Raw genomic sequence first — 20,223 nt, 5'->3', positions numbered from 1 at the left:
AAATACACCTCAGCTAACTAAACATGTCATTCGATTTAGACGATCCTATTGGACGAGAAGTGAGACGTAGTATTGAAGTTGAGATTGGGAAGCGATTTCCCAATAATACCGGAGAAGCTGCCGATCTTGCTGAATATATTTGTGTATTAGTAGCATCGAATACTGATGTTCCTACTATTATTAAAGAATTAAGAGATATAACTGAAATAAATATTGAAGCTGATTTCATATTAGAGTTGCTTCAATATATAAATATTTTGGTAGCTAATGGAGTACCACCACAAGTCGCTCCAACCACTGTTCCAGCTGCTGCTGCTGCTGCTGCTGCTGCTGTTCCAGTAACTAACAAACAACAGATACCGGAATTCCCCAACACTGCATTCCTTGAAACTAGTACTGAACGTACTAAACCTACAAACCCTAGAGATTTTAGAAGACCAACTCTGGATCGTACTCAAACAAGAGGTATAGGAGGAGCTACTGCAAGAAATAATTTAAAAGGTGGTATAAATAAAGGAGGAATAGGTAAGACAGGTAATGATCGTACCAACTCTCATAGAAAGGGTCCAACTGACCAAACTCAAAAGAAATTTGAAAAAGCTTTAAGCTCGAACAATCAGAATGTCAATATTCATAATATTCCGAAGGGTAGATGTCCTGACTTTCCTTATTGTAAGAATAAAGAATGTCCTAAATCTCATCCTACTAAGAATTGTTTCTTATATCCAAACTGTCCTAACGCACCAGGAACTTGTAATTATTTACATCCAGATCAAGATCAAGAGTTAATTCAAAAGTTGGAAGTTTCCAAACAGGAATTTGAAAAGAAGAAGCAATTTGATTTCCAACTTAAGGCTGCATTATGTAAATATGGTTTAGAATGTGGTAAAGATACCTGTCCTTTCGTCCATCCAACTCCAGCAAACAAGGATGCTAAGATAGATACACTTTCATGGTGTGAAGCTGGTAAGAATTGTTTAAATAAGAATTGTACTATGGCACATCCTCCTCCATCATCTGCTGCTATTAAACTGGCTCCATCAGCCAAAGAACTTGCACTTGAACAATGTAAGTTTGGTACAGCATGTAAGAAACCTAAATGTCCTAGAAGACATGCTACTTCATCAGTTCCTTGTCGTGAAGGTGGTGATTGCAGAAGGTTAGATTGTACTTTTGCTCATCCATTTAATGAAGATTGTCGATTTGGTGCTGCTTGTCTGAATAAATATTGTTTATACAAGCATCCTGCTGAAAGAGTGGTTAAGCCTAATACTTGGATTAAAGATGACGAGCATACTGATACTACTATGACAGTAGGTACATCTTCAAGAGCATTTGCCGTTGCTGATGATCAAGTCAGTGCGTTCAGTGCTCAAGGATAGAAAATGAGTATGATATCATACTTTTTATTCTGTCTTCTCTATTTTCTACTTCTTGAGAGTTTATATCTGTTTTAAATGAAATTATTATATTATAAAGTTATGTTTAAAAAAGAATAAAAATGAAAACTGAAAAAAATTAAATAAGAAACTAAAAAAATAACAAAAGAACAAACATACACTAAGAGTAATTCTCTGGAAGTAATTGAAAGCTGGACTTTCATTTGAACTAGCATTAACTGGTTAATGTGCAATTCTTATCTTTTTTTTTAAGTTATAGTTTTATTCTTCTGTAGTATTAACAAATTATTTATAGCATTAATGGGAATTATACATATTGGGATTCTACAAGCGATTTTACTATTAGAGATTATTTATTACTACTATACAATAAAGAAAGTATAATTAAATTTAGTATCTCTTTTTACCAGAAGAAGCTTCTTCGTGGTAAACTTCTAATGGAGATGGAGCTAAGACAGTTTCAGCCCATAAGTTTGGAGTTAAGAAACCGTAAGTGTTACCAATAGCAACGAAAGCAGCCTTTAAGGTGTTTTCGATGGTTCTGGTAGAACCGGAAGAAGAAGTATAGACATCTTCAACACCAGCTAATTGCATTAATCTCTTAACGGCTGGGGAAGCGACAATACCCTTACCTCTTGGAGCTGGGATTAATCTGACGGAAACGGAACCACACTTACCGGTAACCTTGGTTGGTAAAGAGTGTGGTTGACCTAAGTTAGAACCCCAGTAACCTCTTCTAATTGGGATGATGGATAACTTGGCAATGATGATAGCGGCCTTGATAGCAGAGGCAACTTCCTTGGCAGTCTTAATACCAATACCAACGTGACCGTTGGAGTCACCAATAACAACAGCAGCCTTCATTCTGGTTCTTTGACCGGCTCTGGTTTGCTTTTGGACGGATCTGATCTTCATAACATCATCCTTTAAGTCTGGTAATAATAAATCAATGATTTGGTATTCCTTGACTGGTAAGGAGTGTAAGTAGATTTCTTCAATGGAGGTAATCTTACCGGCCTTGACTAATCTACCTAATTTGGTAACTGGAGTCCATCCTTTTTCTTCTTCTCTTCTTCCTCTTCTTGGACCTCTCTTGTTGTTTCTACCAAAGGATCTCTTTGGAGCTTCTTGAGCTGGAGCAGCTGGAGCAGACATTCTGTTTATATCTAGTTTTACTGAAACTGTCGGAATATTACGTGGAAAGCCGGGTTGGTGGTTTTCAATCGACAATAATAAAGCTATTGATGTAAAAGAGGAACCAGCAAGTATTGATAATGCATTTTTCAAAAAGATTTTTCGTTTGTAGATAGTTGATGAGATTTTGTTAGTGCGCATAAAAAAGTGTGTGTCAGTAGGGTAAGAGCCCTAATAATATGAGCGTGACACTATGCTCGTGACTTGCTCGGAAATCTTCGGAATCTGCTGTTCCCCAGATTTAACTTAAAATAATTAAATTATATCGAATGATACTGATCAGCCCATTTGACAATGGTGCCACTGAACCTTAGAAGATTTGAAATATTATAGAGTGAGGTAGCACACGATTAAATATAAATCTCCCATAATTAAAATAGCGCCATAGGAAATATATATCGAGAATATTATTGGCTGAAAAACAGTTCTGGAATGTTTGGGTTGTTTGGTTTGTTTTCGTTGCTCATTGAGAGTAGTTAGTTTCTTAAATAGGTAAAATAATTTTGATAACGACGTAGAATGCAGGAGCTGCACAGTAGATAGCAATCAAAAACGTCCGCCAGGAGAGGGCTGAGGAAAAAAATCTAGTGAGGCAGGAGCGGCGCAACGCTTTTTAGCTTTCAATTTATCACTCACTTGGCGACAAAATCTGATAAATGAGTTCTGGGGGCAAATATTAAAAGAATAGGTCTAGAGGTTTTGCCACTTACCAGCTGCCATATAAAACTATTCTGGTCATTATTTGCCTCTCATGAACTTGAATCAAGAAGTATAACAATGACTCTAATTGTATATCTGTATGTAAACCATTTTATCTCCCTAAATAAACTCTTCTAGTACCCGGCCACTTTGAGTTTTTCTCCCTAGGCTAACTTTTAGTGACGGCATGCGATTTCTGTCACAGATTTTCAAATCACAAATTCCACTTAAATTCCCCCCTAACATGTCACTTAATGTTGCTTTTTGTCTATGAACACCTTATTTCATAAATAACACATACTTTTCTTCTTTTTCTTAACTGTTTCGTTATTCTATTATTTACACACATTGGCTTGACCTTTCAGTGCTTATTTAAATCTATTCAATCCCTTGTTATACTACTATCGATTGATAACGCTAATTATCATTATAACTTTGTGGTCTGAGCTATTTTTTTCTTTGAGATAACAGCCCGTCTTTACCCCCAAGTTTCATAAAATTATAATTCAAGAACTAGTACGGCTAGCACTTCACAACAAATATACTGGTTTCCATTTAGGTATTAATTAAAACAAACAGTGATATGTCCTCCGAATTTCCTAGTGTTCCAGAAGTCCACAAGCAGACTCCTACTCAACAGATTGAAGAAGAATACGAAAACTTAAAGAAGGATGTTGAAGGAATCGCCAAAGATGCTTATGAAGAGGGTAAAACAGAAGGTGAGAAAATCAAGAAGGAATTACGAAAATTTAGAAAGGAAGCTGAATCTTATTTTGCCAAACTTCTTGATTCATTGAAACGCGTTGGAGCTCAAGCTCAAACTTCTATTCAAGGTGTTGCAAGTAAAGCATCGAAGACATCCTCCACTGTATTTTCTCAGACTGTAACTGAATTGCAAAATCCAGTAGTCATTGCTCAAACTGTTGTTGGTATTACCGGTATTGCTGCCGGATACGCTGCTTATTTAGAAAGGAGTAGGATCAACACTGATAATAAATTGGTATTAAGTCTTCATGCATCCATTATTACAGGTTTAATCTTACTTGATGGTTTCTTGTTTACTACTTATTATCCTAAATACGACAAGAAGAAGTTATGATCAAATTGACCGTAATTATAGTAACTTTACCTGGTTGCTATTTATGATTATTTTTAAATTTGTTGTAATTAAATTCTGAATATTCTTTATTTGTACTTGTTGTCTATAAAATTTTAACTAAAGCTGAAATCAATAAATAGTTATATAAACATATTATAAAATTGAATAAAGCCTGTATAAATTTTGTCGCATTTTGCTTAATGTCAAAAAGTTGTATTAGATTTGCGACTTGAATGGTCGCGATAAAATCTAGTTATAATTTTTGTAGATTTGAATCAAATTTTTGGAAAAATCAACTTCAACAGGATTGTCTTTCACTCCTTTTCTATTATTAGAAGCAACATATTGGAGGTTAAGATGATTTCTTAATTATATGGTAATTAGTTGCATTTGCATGAAGATTATTATCCAACAACAAGAATTAGAATGAGCTAGAACAATTCTCGCTAACTCTGGTTAATTAACTTACAAAGTGCTTTCAAATGGACAGATAAAAATAAGCAGAAGACGTCACATTACAGATCTAACTAAAAGGAAGATGCAGAAGTGGACTTAATTTACGAATTGTTGTGGAAAATAAATGCCGGCAAGTAATATAGAGTTCATAATCGGGATTATAACTTGGAATTCAATTACTAAATTTAGAAAGCCAGACTGTATAGATCAGAGGATAAAATTTAATTAATAAAGTTAAGAGAAAATGTTTGACTCGATGAGCTTATCGAATGGAACAATCAAAAACTAAAAAAAAATAAAAAATTGATCCAATATGTATAGAAGCCATTGTAAAATAAGAAACGGCATTCTGTCGAGAATGTATACTCCCACCAGCCTTAGCCACAACTTAAATCAAATCTGGACACTTATTAAAAATAAATTGAAAAATTTCTATGATTGGACGTGATGAGGAAGGTTTATTGTTCGAAAATTGCTGTAGGGTTTGGATAAATGGCTATCTATTACATATGCACTATGTCATTATACATTTATCGAAGAGAAAAATGAAGAATGTGATGCGCGAAGGCTTCCTTTTTAGGAGTACATTTTCTTAATTTTGTACTCTTTGCGTAAATGTAGAATTATTAAACAATCTTAAGTAAAATTTTTTATATTTGCAACCTGCAGCCTTAAGACTCCAAAAGGCTTAATGGAGTACCCTCTGGAAGTAAAAGCATATTTTTTAATGCTCACTTCTGTGCACACAACTTTTGAGGTGAACTTATGCTGCTAATTTTATTGTCGGGAAATTGGTGCTAATAAAACGGCATTGCCTCAATGTTTCTACCAATTCATTGTCGAATGACCCAAGATGGTATATGTGCAGAAGCGTCTCATTTAGTTTTTGAACGTACTTTCAAGTATGGAAAGATTCAATTCTTCCTTCCATTACAATTTTAGCCACATAAATTTTGATGTTATATGCCAAAAAGTCTTCCAGGTTCTTTTATTAAGGTCTAATTTTATCATATACAAATACTATATGTGAATTTAGCTGTAATTAACTGTAATTTATGCTAGCATATAATGCAAGAATATCAAAAGCGGATAAATGACATTCTCTGACATCATTTGCTTTGACTGGTAAGAGTATATTTAATGTTTGACTTTGTGGCTGATCTTGGAACTAAAACTTTTTAATCTTCTGAAGTTGGAAAACTTTAAAATTATGTAATTAAATTGCCTTGTCAGCATTTTTGTTCAAAGTATTTCAAAGACTTAAAAAAATATCTTCACCTTAGGAAAATAAATCTTATACTTACGAGGAAGTTTACTCTCATAGTGTAAAATAGCCTCAAATGACTGCTAAAGAAAATAAAGTAATTTCAATCATGCCTTCTTAATCTTATGGGTCGCTAAGATTAATAAGACGCTATGCCTAAACTTAAGTCGCTTTACGTATGCATTTAGTTCGACGGAAAATAACTTCCTACCGGGACACATGTAGGGATACGCCATAGCTTCTCTTGATTTGCACTTTTAGTATAAATAATTTATTTTAGGATGCTTTTACGGTAGAATTCAATCTGTAATTTCCGAATTATTCCTCTGGATGAAAGGATCTTCAGGATTTTCCCAAGGAATATTTGTAGAATTCTTTCTAGGTTCAGTTTATCTATCATTCTACGAAGGACCAACTACAACAGGTAGTGTTCTGGGAAGTTCATAATAGTAATAGAAGTTGTTTTGCCTGCTCCATGCGATGAACGACACGATTAACCACTTCTATTTTGTCAGCACCAACCGGTTAGGCCCGAATTGATTCTTGGAAGAATAAACCCGCTCATGTTTAGCTGCATAGAAAAAGAAATTCATTAGATAGGAGGAACAATGATTGAATAGTTTCTTCGTTTGCGTTTAAGAGTGTTTACGATAAAGCTTGATTACGGAAAATCTTAAGTAAAGTAGCTGACTGTGCTACAGGAATTATCTTGTACATTGCGCATCACTAAAGTGATTAAGAAGTGGATTGCGCGAAATGGTTTTAATTTTGCACATGCAAATATGAATCACCAGTCCACGGTCTTTGTAAAGCTCAAAACAAAAAAAAGCTTTAAAGTGCAATTGAAGTAGGGAAAAGAGGTAATAACGTAGAAATCAGCGATGTATAGACGAAAGGGGCCCATGACGGCGATACGGGAGTAGAATTACGGATGTTGAATGGCAAATAACTCCACATTATTATATTCTTTTGTTAGTTTTACGCAAATAAGCAAATGGAAGAATTATCACAGACGTTCCAACGTTCACCATCTCCTTATTGTGCAGATACCAAGGAATTATATTTATCCGGGTCGAAAGTTGTCTAATTGCTTTAAAATTGCGCTGCTCAAACTAGAAAGCGAATCTTTGACAATAGCAGTAGGCAAAAAAAGCTAACGAGGAGCGAGACTGCACAACATGCATTAGATAAGAGGTAGTTAGGAAATACGTTCTCTTAAAGAAGTTCTGGTCGACATAGTGCTTGAAACTGGGAGTTTTATGTCCGAGGGTTGATATGAAACTAAGGCTAAGTACAAATTGCGGTATCTGAAGTTAAGAATACCAAACAATCATTAAGATCTAGAACATGAGCTCTTGTAAATAATAATGTGAAATTCTTGTAGCTGTAGTTTACTAGTTATATTACCAAAGCTTTACTGGGAAATTTGCCTGACAATAATTTAACAAATAACGAAATAGTGAATGTAACTACATGTAAAACAAAGATAGTCGCAGAGACTACATACCAACAGTGCTTAGTTTGCTTAATCAATGACACAAAATGAGGCAGATTAGGATATGATTTAAACAAGGACTTGATAAGACGATGTCAGTATATGTTTAATTCCGCAAACCTAGGCAAAAGAAGCTTGATACGAATTTAAGAAAATACTGAAAGTCATATGAAAAGAAAAGCGACAGGGCTCAGATCTTGTACAAAAAACATTGACTTATTTGTGTGATCAAAGCAATTCAGATAGTTCAAAACTGAGTGTAGTAAATTTGCTTGAACTATCCTAACTTGCAACACCTTTCAGAATCTGCTGATCATTAGATGTATGTTTCCCCGCTATCAATCATCCTGGAAGAAGATTCATATTGATCAGTAAATCAAATGCTATTTGAATGGAACCAAGTTATTTTTTGCATTTATATTGTGAAGATAGCTGAAGCTTCTCATGCAGGATTTGGATAACCAAATTGCCTTATTGGGAAACCATGCCAATATTATCAGTATCAGTGAGAATATTTTTTCGGAGCATTTGTAGACGTGCGTTTAAAAAAATATGTAAATATTTTCTAGTGAGAAGAAAAAGAATGAAAGTAAGACTTCAAAGAAGACTTTACCACAGTAGAGAAAATTATGTAACTGTTACAAAATATTATTTTTAAAGCTCAAATTAGTGGAGATTTAGTAATTAAATGGGGCTCTAATAGTTCCTCGAAAATTAGGGTAATGTAATTACAAATTGTTCTTTCATGACGTAATTCTCTAATTTTCACCTTATAAAATTATAGATTTAGGAGAATTTTAGATAAATTTTAGTTAAACGTTATTTGGGTCACCACTAATAATATTTTAGGAATCAATAGACTGGGACAACTATTCTTGCTTCCGTGGCCATTTAACGTCAAGTCTACAAGACGAACATACGATGTAGTACGTTAGTTTGATGCAAGCAAAAAACATGTCAATTATAGTTGAATTTTACTTTATTTTTCTACATATGGTCCCTTCGTACTAAACTCTTTGCATATTACAATCTTTAAATAGGTCTACATGAAGTCTGGATCCAACCCTTTTGTATTACAGCATGTGAAAAGTTTGAGAAGTATCTTAGTTAAAGCTTGGTCATTTTAAGAATCAAACACAAGTTTATACTAAGTGATAAAATATGTAGCTCAATTTTGATAAAGATCAGAAGCATTTAAATTGTTCAGTAAAAATTAAAAATAGCCATTTGAACAAAAGAATCGGAAAAATTGAACACAGCAAGGCTCTAGAACAATTATTCTAGAAGACGAATTAAGATCGTTCTTTACATTTGAGGCTAAACAATATCATCGAAACTTTACATACACCTCAAGTTGATTTAAACAATTGAAGCTATGATGTAATTGAATCAAGCGAACGTAATCGAAGATAAAATTTTTCCTCATCTTCATGCTTTTTGTGGGAGGATTTAACTAACTCCATTCAAAAATATTTTGTACTGTAGTAGACTTGCTGGCGAAGGTCACCGAAGAACACAAAGAGAGGGCTCATAATGGATCGAGCTTTTTCAAAACCTAAAAGTGATACTAGATTTTGAGAATAATAAAAATAAATTTGACAATTCCGTATAATTTTATTTTTTAATTTCACGTTGATGTTAAAATTTTTCAACTTTTTCTTTCGATTCAATGCTCGATGAACAAAACTCACCTTCTTCGTAAAAAATAAATTATTTCTGAAAGGTATTATTTTGACATCTGTCTTCGACTTCCAGAAGGTTAGCATACAAAAGTAGAGTTAATTATTAAATTAGACCATGGTTCAATTAAATTATGCTACAGCAACCAATTTTCACAACCCCTCACAATTTTCCCACTTTTCATTTACCTTAATTACTTCATTATTTTTATTGTTATCCACGTTATTTTTCATCTATTTAATAGCTATTACTGTTATTTTTTAGAATTATTATAATTGTCAAAGTAATTTATGCGTGTTAAGAATATCATATGACTGAATGTTCACCCAACAAGTTCAAAAAGAACATGATTCAATCGTAGAGGATAGAGCCTAATCTTAGAAAGAGTCAAAATCCTATTAATTTAACTTTGTTAATGGATATCATTTTTGTGTTAGACTTAATCGGAAGAATGCCAGTAATACCAGAGTTAACTTGTCAGGAACGGTTTTTAACAAGGTTGAAGTTTACAAAAAGATCGAATAAGCCAGATGTAGGCTGTACCTATGGCAGAAAAAATGACCAAAGGTATGTCGATTTTGGAAGCACAAAAACAAGACAAATAAAAGAATACAAAAGACAGACAATCAAAATCGAGCATAATATTAAGTATATGCAAGATAGTACCCACAGTTGACCTAGAGGTTAAGTCAAGTAGAGTTCCATTTAGGAAAAATGAAAAGCAAAACTTTATCTATAAGATAATAACGGTTGAACGCGTAACACAAAATTAAGTTCAAAATATAAACCTAATGCTTACACTCTAAATAATACGTCATGGATTTTTGACTTAGAAACTAAGTAAATAAACTTCTTCGGTCAACGACCATTTTATACTGGACTATGTTTATATTTTTAATAAATTCTCTCCTTGTAATAGCTGTCAATATACATTGTTAACAGATCAGGAACAACAATATCATTGTAAAAGGTGTAGTGCGATGTTGTGATAACATACAGGAAGAATGGAAAATTTTGTTGATGCGCTTGAATATCCTATTCAATCTCACATTTCCATTCCCTCTGATTAATTGGGTCACACACAGTTACGCAGGCGCTGAAGAAGGAGGGAAGGAAAAAGAAAGTACACAAAAAAGCCTATTGCAACGCAAGAGGATGCGTCCAGGTTTGTTCCGAGCTTGCGATTAGTTTTATATGGGATCTGCATCAAGGTGGATGCATCAAAGGAAAATCAAAGATAGGGTGAATTTCTTTTTTTCTGAAGTTCATCACTTTAATAATATTTTTTATCATTGAGAATATTATATGAAAAACCAAATTCGTACTTTTTGAGGAATTTCCTGAAGTAGCACAAAAATACAAATATTTTTTAGCAGCTTTTCTTTTTGTTCTTTATGGATTTATTGACATAGTTAACATTCAGATTACCATTTAATGCAATGCATCTTCAAGGAAAGGATTTATTTTTTAATAGAGACAGGGAATATTTTTAAGAGTAGATGAATTTATTTTTTAATTTGTTTATTTATTTTTTAATGTATTTTTTCTAATTATTTTTTATACTGGATTAATTAGTATATTTTTCTTTTTTGTATTCGTTCCCTTTTTTGTTTCCTGTAATTTGTATTCTGTCCTACATTCACAGTTTATATAAATGACGTTTTGCCATTTGCTTCACCTCTTTTTTTGGTCATTTCTTTTTGATTAACTAGATCACAGCAGGTTAACATTGGCATTCTTGTTATATTTAGAAACTGTCTAATTTGGTAACCGTTGCATCGAGGAACGATCCCCCATACTTTAATACTCATCGCCGGCTTCCATCCTCTGTTGCAAGAGCGGTCAAAAACAGAATATATATTGACAGATATTTTTCACCTTTTACAATCAACTTGTTTTACGAATTATATTTTTTAATTATTGACATATGTTTTCATCATCATCACCAAGTCTCCTTCATACCATTCGCTTTGATATGCTTGACCCTTCTTCAGATTCCAATCAATTGAATGAATTTCCATTGATTGCAAATAGTGGAGGTTACTTTCTTGATGAGACTCCAAGCTTTGATGAAACATTTTCTAACTCAAATTATGGTCATGAGTCTCCTAATTTAGCCGTTGGCCAAGTTGGTACAACTGCTTCTAATACTGGTGCTGTTGCAGGTTCAAATACTGTTACTAATAATGCTTCATATATTAATGCGAACATCAGCTCTCCTTATAATGTGGGGAATGTGAATGCTGGCCATTCTTATGTTAACTATGGAGTCCAAGCACATCAACAGCAAGCTCAGGGACACATACAGACACCTGTTCAACCCCATCAACAAGACCCTCATTTTGCTCATCAACAAGTTCAAAACATAAGTGGTCCACAACAACAACAACAGCAACTTTATTCATTCTCTAACAATACATCTACTAATACTACCAATGACGTATACAATAACAATAGAATGTTTGCTGCAAATGGTGTAGATTATGACTTGTTATCTTCTCATACTCCAAACTTTAATTATAATATTACTTCAAGTTCTGATAACACATACTTCAATTCAACATTTTTTGACAATTCTGGTACTAATGTTCATTACTCAGGTGCTTCTAACAAATATTACTCCCCACAACCAATGAACAACAACCCCATATCATCATCACTTATGTCAGCTACTTCTATGTCATTTGATATTAACCATCACAATAGTCAAATACAACCTAACATTTCCCAGATAAATACCAATGCTACTAATACTGCTAGTTTTGATCATTTATCGTATACTCCCCCATCAACAGCTGGTACTACCTCTACTGGAAACGCTGCTAATCAAGAGTATTACATGAATCCTCAACTTAATCATACTGCATCTGCACCATCTTTATTGGCTGGTTCGTTTAGAATAAAAGACGAAGACGAAGAAGATGATTTAGAAAACTTCAAACCATCATCATCAAATCAATTAATCACACAACAACATCATCAAAAAGTTCAAACCAGTTATGGATCTCGCATAGGTGGCAGCAGAAGATACAGAGTCATTAGAGGTGTATCTGCTGGAGGAAGTACCACCAGACCACCAAAACAATCTATTGATAGTGATGCTATTTTCTTACCAGTTGAATTGAGTTTGAATGGAGCTACAATTGAAGACATTTGTTATCCTCAATGGTCAAAGCTGGAAAAAGATGATGGTCGTCGTATCATTAGAATAGAAAGAGTACAGAAAGGTCCAAAGTTAATCGCCAACTTTTCAATTGTTGGCAGTGCTAATGAAAACCCAACCACATTACCAGCAGCTAAGAGCGTGGACGTCGTTGAAGTTTCTTGCTTGAAATGTAAAGTAAGATTGAATGATGAGTACTATGATTCTCAAAGCAGTGGTGATGAAGACAGTCCAAGAAGTGGAGGGTCGCCTAAGAGTTACATACGATGCGAAGATGATGGAGAGACTTATCAATATTATATTACCTCCGTTGAAGTTGTCGAAATAGTTGAATTATTAATAGGCACTGAAGCCAAAGATTCAGCTGAGAAAAGAAGAGAAAGAGGTAGAGTAAGATCAAACTTGGTTCCATTTTGGTCCAAGAAACCAATCTCTTCACGTATGAATGATCTGTCAACAGGAAACTCATCTAATAACACTCCTACTTTTGGACATCTGCAATACCCACAACAACCAACTAATCAAGACTACCGTGTTGAATTGGCCAAGAGAATCATGGGTTATGAAATAAGAAAACCAAGAGGTTTTGATAAGGAAGTTCGTATTTTAAGATGGGATAAGTTAGTCCCAGCTTTAAAGAGAGCTTTACAGAGTTATTATACTGAAATCCCCCAAAGTGACGCTCACATTGACTTTTAACTTTTAACTACAACAAATCAAATTTACAGCATTATTTACTTCTCCGTTTTTTTATCAAATTTTATTACTATTATAATATTTATTTTGAATTTCCCATATTTATTTTAACTATGACATCTTGTCTATACTTGTTTTATCTATTTTGAAAATTGTTTAATTATGTCATATTCCATTCCTTTCATTCTCATATTTTTCTATTCTTTGCGGTTAACTACCATTAATTGTTTTATTCCGTTCCTTTGCATACTGGTTATTTATTTTGTATAGTTAATTTAATTATTGGGTATATTATTATTGCAAGCATTTTAACTGTAGCATACAACATCGAGCCCCGCTATGTAATTTCTTTTTTTTGTGGGTGCATCATTAGCATATGATCGCCGTAAGCTCACCACGGTCAATAGGTGGTAAATAATATGCAGATGCTACACCAATTTATGGAACAAAAAAATATATATGCCGGGAATTTTAGGTTTTGAGAAGCGTAAATCTCAGGTGCAAGGGTTCAAAATTGAACTTTTGAAAGATAGTTTAATTTAAATCGATGTTACACCAAAGCTAATTAATTTTATATACGCTTATTCTTATTGTGTACCTGTCTTCGTAACTTAAAAAAGAAATAAAATAATATACTATTGATTTTGAAAAAGATTCAAAAACCGTCGCATTGCGATGTGACCCCGATCTAGTAGCGAATCCTATTACTTAAAAACGCCTTATGTGATTAAAAAAATTCGATGTCTCGAGTGATCTGATCTGTAAATAAAGTATAGTTTGAGTTTGGGCTTAATTTTGGCAGTACCACAAAGAATTAAATTATTATTCAGGGCTAGAACTAATTTGAAACAACAGACCAATAAATGTTAGAATCGTCCAATATTTGAGTAATCTTAGACACTTGCAGAATTGCTCATTTATAATAGTGTACGAGTAAACGTCAACACTGGAAATATTACCGAATGGGGCTTTTTATGGTTTGGTACCCTGACCATGACTGAAATTAATCAGAAAATAGAAATATGAGACGACAACGAATGAAAATGAAGCATCTCGTTTATTTTCGAGTAACCCAATATTAAGTGTTGTATAAGCACGTGAGATGTTGATGCAACTAATGTGCCATTAGTAGTCTTTAAAGCAATTCTAAGATCGAGTCCAAGATTTACAACAATGAAACATTTTGTTGTTCTCGACCCATTACACAAAAGGTGTTAAGAATAATTTTGGTTATAACCAGCGAAAATAAACTATTGATAAAAATCAATGAAGGCCATTGTAAATCAACCGCAAAGCCAAGTCAGACAAGCGGGCTAAGTTTGCAGGCAATACAAAAATTTACAATGAGAAAATTGTAGGTCTAGCAGATAAAAAAAGTTTATTAGACACATCGTGGGACGTCGGTAAGACTTGAATAAAATTCTTCAGCAGTTTGGCAGTACAATCAACTTTACGAATACTACTATATTTTATCAAAAAACATTTGATACTAGAAGATCATTTCAACTAATAAGGTTCATTTACTATGTGATTAATTGAACGGCACTTTGATCCCGAGACCAATAATTATATTATAATTTTTTAACTTTACCAAATAATATTTTTTCAAATATTTTTTACTCTAATTATGTTGGAGTGACATTCCAATTTCTCCTCATTGTTGCCCCTCCTTAAATTTCTTTTTAATGGTTAGTTTTTCTTTGAAAAATAGAACTGCTTTGTGCAATTAAATTGAACAGATACTCAAAGATCATTGTCGAACAAAGCTGTTGTTCGATGTCCCCTCTCACGTTACTTTTACTTTGTTACTGCAGGTGTATCGGAGGTGGTGGAAACCAGAAGGGAATTAACGTTAATAAGCATAATAATATATAAAATGAAGGAACAATCGTTTTTGGTACAAAATACTTTTCACGGAAAAATGCCAAAAAAGGAAATAAGCGCATGCCATTCAAAAGAGCCAAGAATATACAAAGGAAGACATTTCCGTAAAGCATATCTTAAAAAGTTTCAACAGACCAAATAATTAACTACACAAAACATAATTCCTTTTGTTAAATTCTTCTTATATAGATCAGACTTGTGTTCTTAGTTATGTATAGAATGACTTCTTAGAGAGTACTTCACTTTTTCCTCTTTAATGGTAACGTTAGCAATTTGAAATAGAACCATCTGCTATTGGTTGTTTACTTAGAATATCTTTGCAACAGATGAAGAAAATAACCTACAAATATTTAGAGCTATGGTGCCGTAGAATCTAGCCTAAAATTCAAATTTTTTCATATCATGTTCGGAGTTTAACGAGGCAGGCATTACATCTTTGGAAATAACCTTTGCTCTAAAATCCAGTTTTTATATTTGACTACAAATAATATTATGCATTTTAGTTCATCGAAGGAAATGAGAAGGAAAACTTCAATAATATAAAATATTTTTTTTATGATGTACATATCCAGAATTTCTATCAGTCATTTTTTTGAAGTTGAATAACTACTTGAAAGTGATACTTTTCATCTCGAAAAGGTTATTTGACAGCTTAGAGAATTTCTTTATATAAAGTAACCTAGAATCGGCGCAATGAGACAATCGTTTGATTGACAAAATATGTAGTTGGTACCTTAATTGAATCATAACCATATATGGGACGGTTAGGCACTCTTTTCTTTGTAAAGCAGACGTGCTTCACCTTCATCGGAGATATGATACGACTACCTACTCAAAAGCTCGTATTGCATAGACACGCTTATCTGTACAGTGAGAATGAATGACATCTTATATAAATTAGATGAGTTATTCCACGGTTATTAATTGGGGACGATATCTTGTGCGTTTATGCCATTACGATGGAGATTAGATAATAGTTACAGACGCATAGAAAGCTATTTAATCTCGTCTCTATTTTGACGATCTTAGAAAATGGCCACATTGGGAAATTGCCAACGCGCTCGGTCATTTTTCCTTCTTTTGCCTTTTCTTATTCTTTATCAAAGGAAGAGATATTTTTTACAGTATTTATTATTTAAGAATTAGTTGCATAAAAAATTTTATAGCTGAAAAGATAAAAAATATGAAAGTAAATCCCTGGGAAGAAGCCGAAAATACATGCCCAGATTTATTGCTTTAGATTTTATCACTTAATTTAGGGATGGTTCAAGTACGAATATCAATCTGTGAAATCAGGGCACATTAACCAGTGATGGGATATTGATTACAGAGACAATGAAAAAATGCCTTTCCTAGCCAATTCCTTAAATCCAGAAACTGCAGTACTCCCTCTAAGAAAATACTAGATTCCGAATCAAGCGGAGCATCATAACATATCTAATGCATTATACTCCTCAACGAGAAAAGTAATAAGATGAAAATTACGAGAGTATTCAGGTGCTTATGATTGAAAATGAAGTTGCAGGCTGATTTATGCATCAGAGACCAACAGATACCTTACCCATTCAACTTATCATAACCATAATGCATAATGTTTGCAGCTGAATAGTGATACTAGCTGTCATTTCTCCGCACATGTTGCTAAATATCGAACCAGAATCATGAAAATAATCACAAATGTTGATCAATTTATGTATTTAAAAATACTTATTTAAATAAAAAAATAAAGTACAAGCATGAGCAATTAAAGCTGAACGTTTGTAGCTTTCCTTAGCGAATACAGCTATATTTAGACTAAGCAGAATTTACACATTTGAGTTATATCAATAACATTCATAATAACTGGGGAGAGTCGTTTTGAATGTATTGATTTCTTGGAAAGGATAAAGACTGATGTTGATCCATTGAAAGGAACATACTACACTATCATCCATCGAGAGCGAGCTGCTTAAAAATGCATGCCCTTCATGATGGATCTCCTAGTGAACACAAATATAAATATTTTTTTAGGAGGTGTGTAGAAAATTATTTCTATCTGTTCTCGCATGTAAAATATTTTTACGAAGCATGGCCCTATCACCTCGGTCATTTGATTGAGTAACAAATAGTTTCGTAAATATATAAATGCAACTCCACAACTTGTTGGGACCCGCTTGTCGTTCTGCACATGCAAGAACATTTCTTTAAACGCACAGGCAAATCCAATATGCTTTTACGAAGGAGAATTATTCTACCAAATACTGTCAAGGAAAGACCAGCGAAAGAAAAGGAATTTCGCGCCCCGCAATTTTTGCTCAACTATAGCTGCTGTTCGTAAATCGTACTACATTACAGCTTGTTCTATAAAATACCGGCTAATCTAGGTACTTAACTGACTCTATTTGTTTGAATCTTTAATTATGGCGACATAAACAATATCAATTCTTACAGAGGGTCAGTTCGAAACAGCTATCCATGACTTAAATGGAGGTGTGATCTGCACTTTTAGGACAATTATTTTTGTGGAGCTTCTCCTTATTATAGGTGTCTATTGTTTACCAAAGCTGTAACTTCCAAATTTATCTCGTTAAAAAGTGAGGACATCCTTGAAGTGTCAATTTGCTTCCCTATTAGTACATACATAAGTTTTTTGAGCCTCGTATACTTGCTATTTTAAGTTTCCTTAAGAGTGAGAATGTGGTACGTTCTTATCCATTAAGTGTTCATCTTAATTATTATCTGTCTATTGTATTGTTTTTTGTAATTATATCTTACCAAGTGATCTGCAATTGGGAAATCGTAAGTTTAAAATATTTCCCCCAAACTAATTGGTTACAATACAAACAATAATGATTATTATTGGATCTTATTTTAAATAAAATGGTGGTACATTAAAACACATGCATAGTCATTAGGGCACATTAACAGACCCCTATAATAATTGTTGATCTTTTATCCCCTAAACATAAGTTTGCAAAGGAAGAGATCAGGCAATTCAAAATGAACTCATTTAACTAAAATACTCAATTTCACTACAGTTCAATATATGAAGCATCTACTTAACCATTAATTTAGCAAATTGCTTGTTTAACACCTTCCGATAATTATAGACTAGGCCAACTTTAGTTATAAGAATAGTAGCAAATATTAATATGCAGGCAATCATTTAGTCGTGTGTTTTGTCATAAAGTGTCACAAACCCAGATCATTACCAAAAAAAATTTAGATGTCTCATCTCTGTTTAGTTAAGTTAAAGTGGAGACCACAATAAATTGTTGACAAATCATCTTACCATATCTCCAGTACAAGTGTGATGGGTAAAGCTAAGAAGACTAGAAAGTTTGCATTGGTTAAGCGTACTTTGAACTCTAAAGATCCTCGTATATCGAAGAATAATAAAACTAATAACATCAACAACAAAACCAAAGATGATCCAGAATTAACAAAATCTATACCGCAAGTTTCGTCAGCTTTATTCTTCAAGTTTAACCTGGCTATTAAGCCTCCATACCAGGTGTTAATAGATACTAATTTTATCAATTTTTCCATTCAAAAGAAGGTTGATATAGTGAAGGGCTTAATGGATTGTTTAATGGCCAAAGCTATACCTATAATAACAGACTGTGTCATGGCTGAATTAGAAAAATTGGGACCTAAGTATCGTATTGCATTGAAACTTGCAAAAGATCATAGAATTGAAAGGTTGAAGTGTAGTCATAAAGGAATATATGCAGATGACTGCTTAGTCAACAGGGTTATTCAACATAAATGTTATATCGTTGCCACAAATGATGCAGATTTGAAAAGAAGAATAAGAAAGGTTCCTGGGATCCCATTGATTAGTGTAGGAGGTCATGCATACGTTATTGAAAGATTGCCTGATGTCTTCTGATATTAAGGTTATATTAATTAACGATTTAGGCTCAGTATGTTAACTTGTGTATATTAGAGGAAAATGATGTATAGACATTTTTAAATTTCTTCATTGGTATAGTTTTAGAATTATATATTGAATTTTGAAGTAATAAACTTGCATTTTAAAGTATGAACTTTTTTTTGTGTAGAGAAAAAGCAGTGCATAAATTTTGCAAATGTTGCAAATTGTTTTGTAATATTGATACATCGATCACATCGAAAAGTTTGACGATTTTCACATATTATAAAGAAGAAACATCTTGGGTAATTTATAATGTCACGCACTCCATTAAGGAATATCAAGGCAAAAGAATCCGCTGTTCGAGGGACTTCATTGACTCCAAAGAAATACCCGCCAAGTTTGAATTTCCAGATTCCCGAAACTTCAGCTTTTGCAATCAATACACCCATTACTACCAACAAGGAAAACTATAATTATTGTGGATCTCCAATCAGAAAGAGGCCTTTGATTGAAAACTTCCAGAATTGTGATGAAGCATCAAATTCTCCACCTGAAGCAGCAGAAGATACTTTCAGAATGGCTGAAAAAGTTCCAATTGAGTTCGAGGAATTTGATGAAGAACTGGATATATCTAAGGAAGAATTTAATAAAAAGGAGGAACTGAATCATGTTAAGAATAAAGCTGAAGACTTGAAGTATTATGAAAGTGCCAGCGCAGTAGAGAAAGTTAAAGGGTTGACTTCAAATGAAGTTTTAGAGGACGCAGGAGATGAATCTGTTATTTTAAATCTACTTAAACTCGTTAATGGAGAAGCAATTGAGTCAGAGGCTCTCGTGAAATACCTTGAATATAATCGAAAGTCTAAATTAGATAAAAATTTGAATAACTTGATCAGTTCAATTTCAAAGTTCGAAATTCCAGAATTCCATTTAGACCCAGTTGATCTCAATGTTACAATTGATAATTTTCAAGAAAAGTATTATCATTTGGTAAGTGAAAATGAGAAGTTAAAGAATATGTTATTACAAGTGTTGGAAAAGCTTGAAAACTTTAAGGAGAATCAGTTTGTTTCAGTTCACAATATCAGACAACAGATTTTGGAAGAATCTGACCTCAAATTCAAGTATAAGAAAGAAGTGGCTAATTTATCAGAAGAGATGAAGTTCAATTTATTTGAAAATATTTTATTTGGGGAAGCTCTTAAGGATTGAAAATTGAAGATATACAATGGTTTTGACAACTATAGAATAATAATTTATTAAAGTACCTACGTAGCATAGATATAGATCTCTAATTAAATTCTTATCTTTATCTTAAGTACTATACTTACTGCCGT

General features: G+C 33.2%; 6 protein-coding genes across 6 annotated transcripts; 5 read left to right on the top strand and 1 right to left on the bottom strand. All coding sequences in view use genetic code 12, as the record gives it.

Moving 5' to 3' along the window:
* The first annotated feature begins 1 nt into the window (after position 1).
* RJT21DRAFT_120384 (mRNA-binding protein) lies at positions 2–1,723 on the top strand. Its single transcript, XM_064881708.1, has one exon. It carries the CDS (start codon positions 24–26, stop codon positions 1,380–1,382), a length of 1,359 nt encoding a protein of 452 aa, XP_064738586.1. The 5' UTR covers positions 2–23; the 3' UTR covers positions 1,383–1,723.
* Positions 1,724–2,656, bottom strand: RPS21 (40S ribosomal protein uS5). The gene has a single exon (XM_064881707.1). It carries the CDS (start codon positions 2,553–2,555, stop codon positions 1,791–1,793), a length of 765 nt encoding a protein of 254 aa, XP_064738585.1. The 5' UTR covers positions 2,556–2,656; the 3' UTR covers positions 1,724–1,790.
* A 1,220-nt stretch (positions 2,657–3,876) lies between these two features.
* RJT21DRAFT_1274 (uncharacterized protein) lies at positions 3,877–4,392 on the top strand (the record flags this gene model as incomplete). The annotated part of the gene is made up of 1 exon (XM_064882889.1): positions 3,877–4,392. One exon carries the CDS (start codon positions 3,877–3,879, stop codon positions 4,390–4,392), a length of 516 nt encoding a protein of 171 aa, XP_064738584.1.
* Positions 4,393–11,262: 6,870 nt separating this feature from the next.
* On the top strand, positions 11,263–13,149 carry RJT21DRAFT_113955 (uncharacterized protein; the record flags this gene model as incomplete). The annotated part of the gene is made up of 1 exon (XM_064880213.1): positions 11,263–13,149. One exon carries the CDS (start codon positions 11,263–11,265, stop codon positions 13,147–13,149), a length of 1,887 nt encoding a protein of 628 aa, XP_064738583.1.
* A 5,173-nt stretch (positions 13,150–18,322) lies between these two features.
* RJT21DRAFT_84476 (rRNA-processing protein) lies at positions 18,323–18,901 on the top strand (the record flags this gene model as incomplete). The annotated part of the gene is made up of 1 exon (XM_064885399.1): positions 18,323–18,901. The coding sequence occupies one exon, from the start codon at positions 18,323–18,325 to the stop codon at positions 18,899–18,901; it is 579 nt and encodes a 192-aa protein (XP_064738582.1).
* A 297-nt stretch (positions 18,902–19,198) lies between these two features.
* Positions 19,199–20,098, top strand: RJT21DRAFT_113953 (uncharacterized protein; the record flags this gene model as incomplete). Its single annotated transcript, XM_064880212.1, has 1 exon — positions 19,199–20,098. One exon carries the CDS (start codon positions 19,199–19,201, stop codon positions 20,096–20,098), a length of 900 nt encoding a protein of 299 aa, XP_064738581.1.
* Between the last annotated feature and the right edge of the window lie 125 nt (positions 20,099–20,223).

The sequence above is a fragment of the Scheffersomyces amazonensis genome (genome assembly GCF_036850825.1).
Source record: "Scheffersomyces amazonensis strain UFMG-HMD-26.3 chromosome Unknown RJT21scaffold_3, whole genome shotgun sequence".
NCBI lineage: Eukaryota > Fungi > Ascomycota > Pichiomycetes > Serinales > Debaryomycetaceae > Scheffersomyces > Scheffersomyces amazonensis.
The sequence above is the reverse complement of the archived record's forward strand: the minus strand, read 5'-3'. Positions and strand labels throughout refer to the sequence as shown.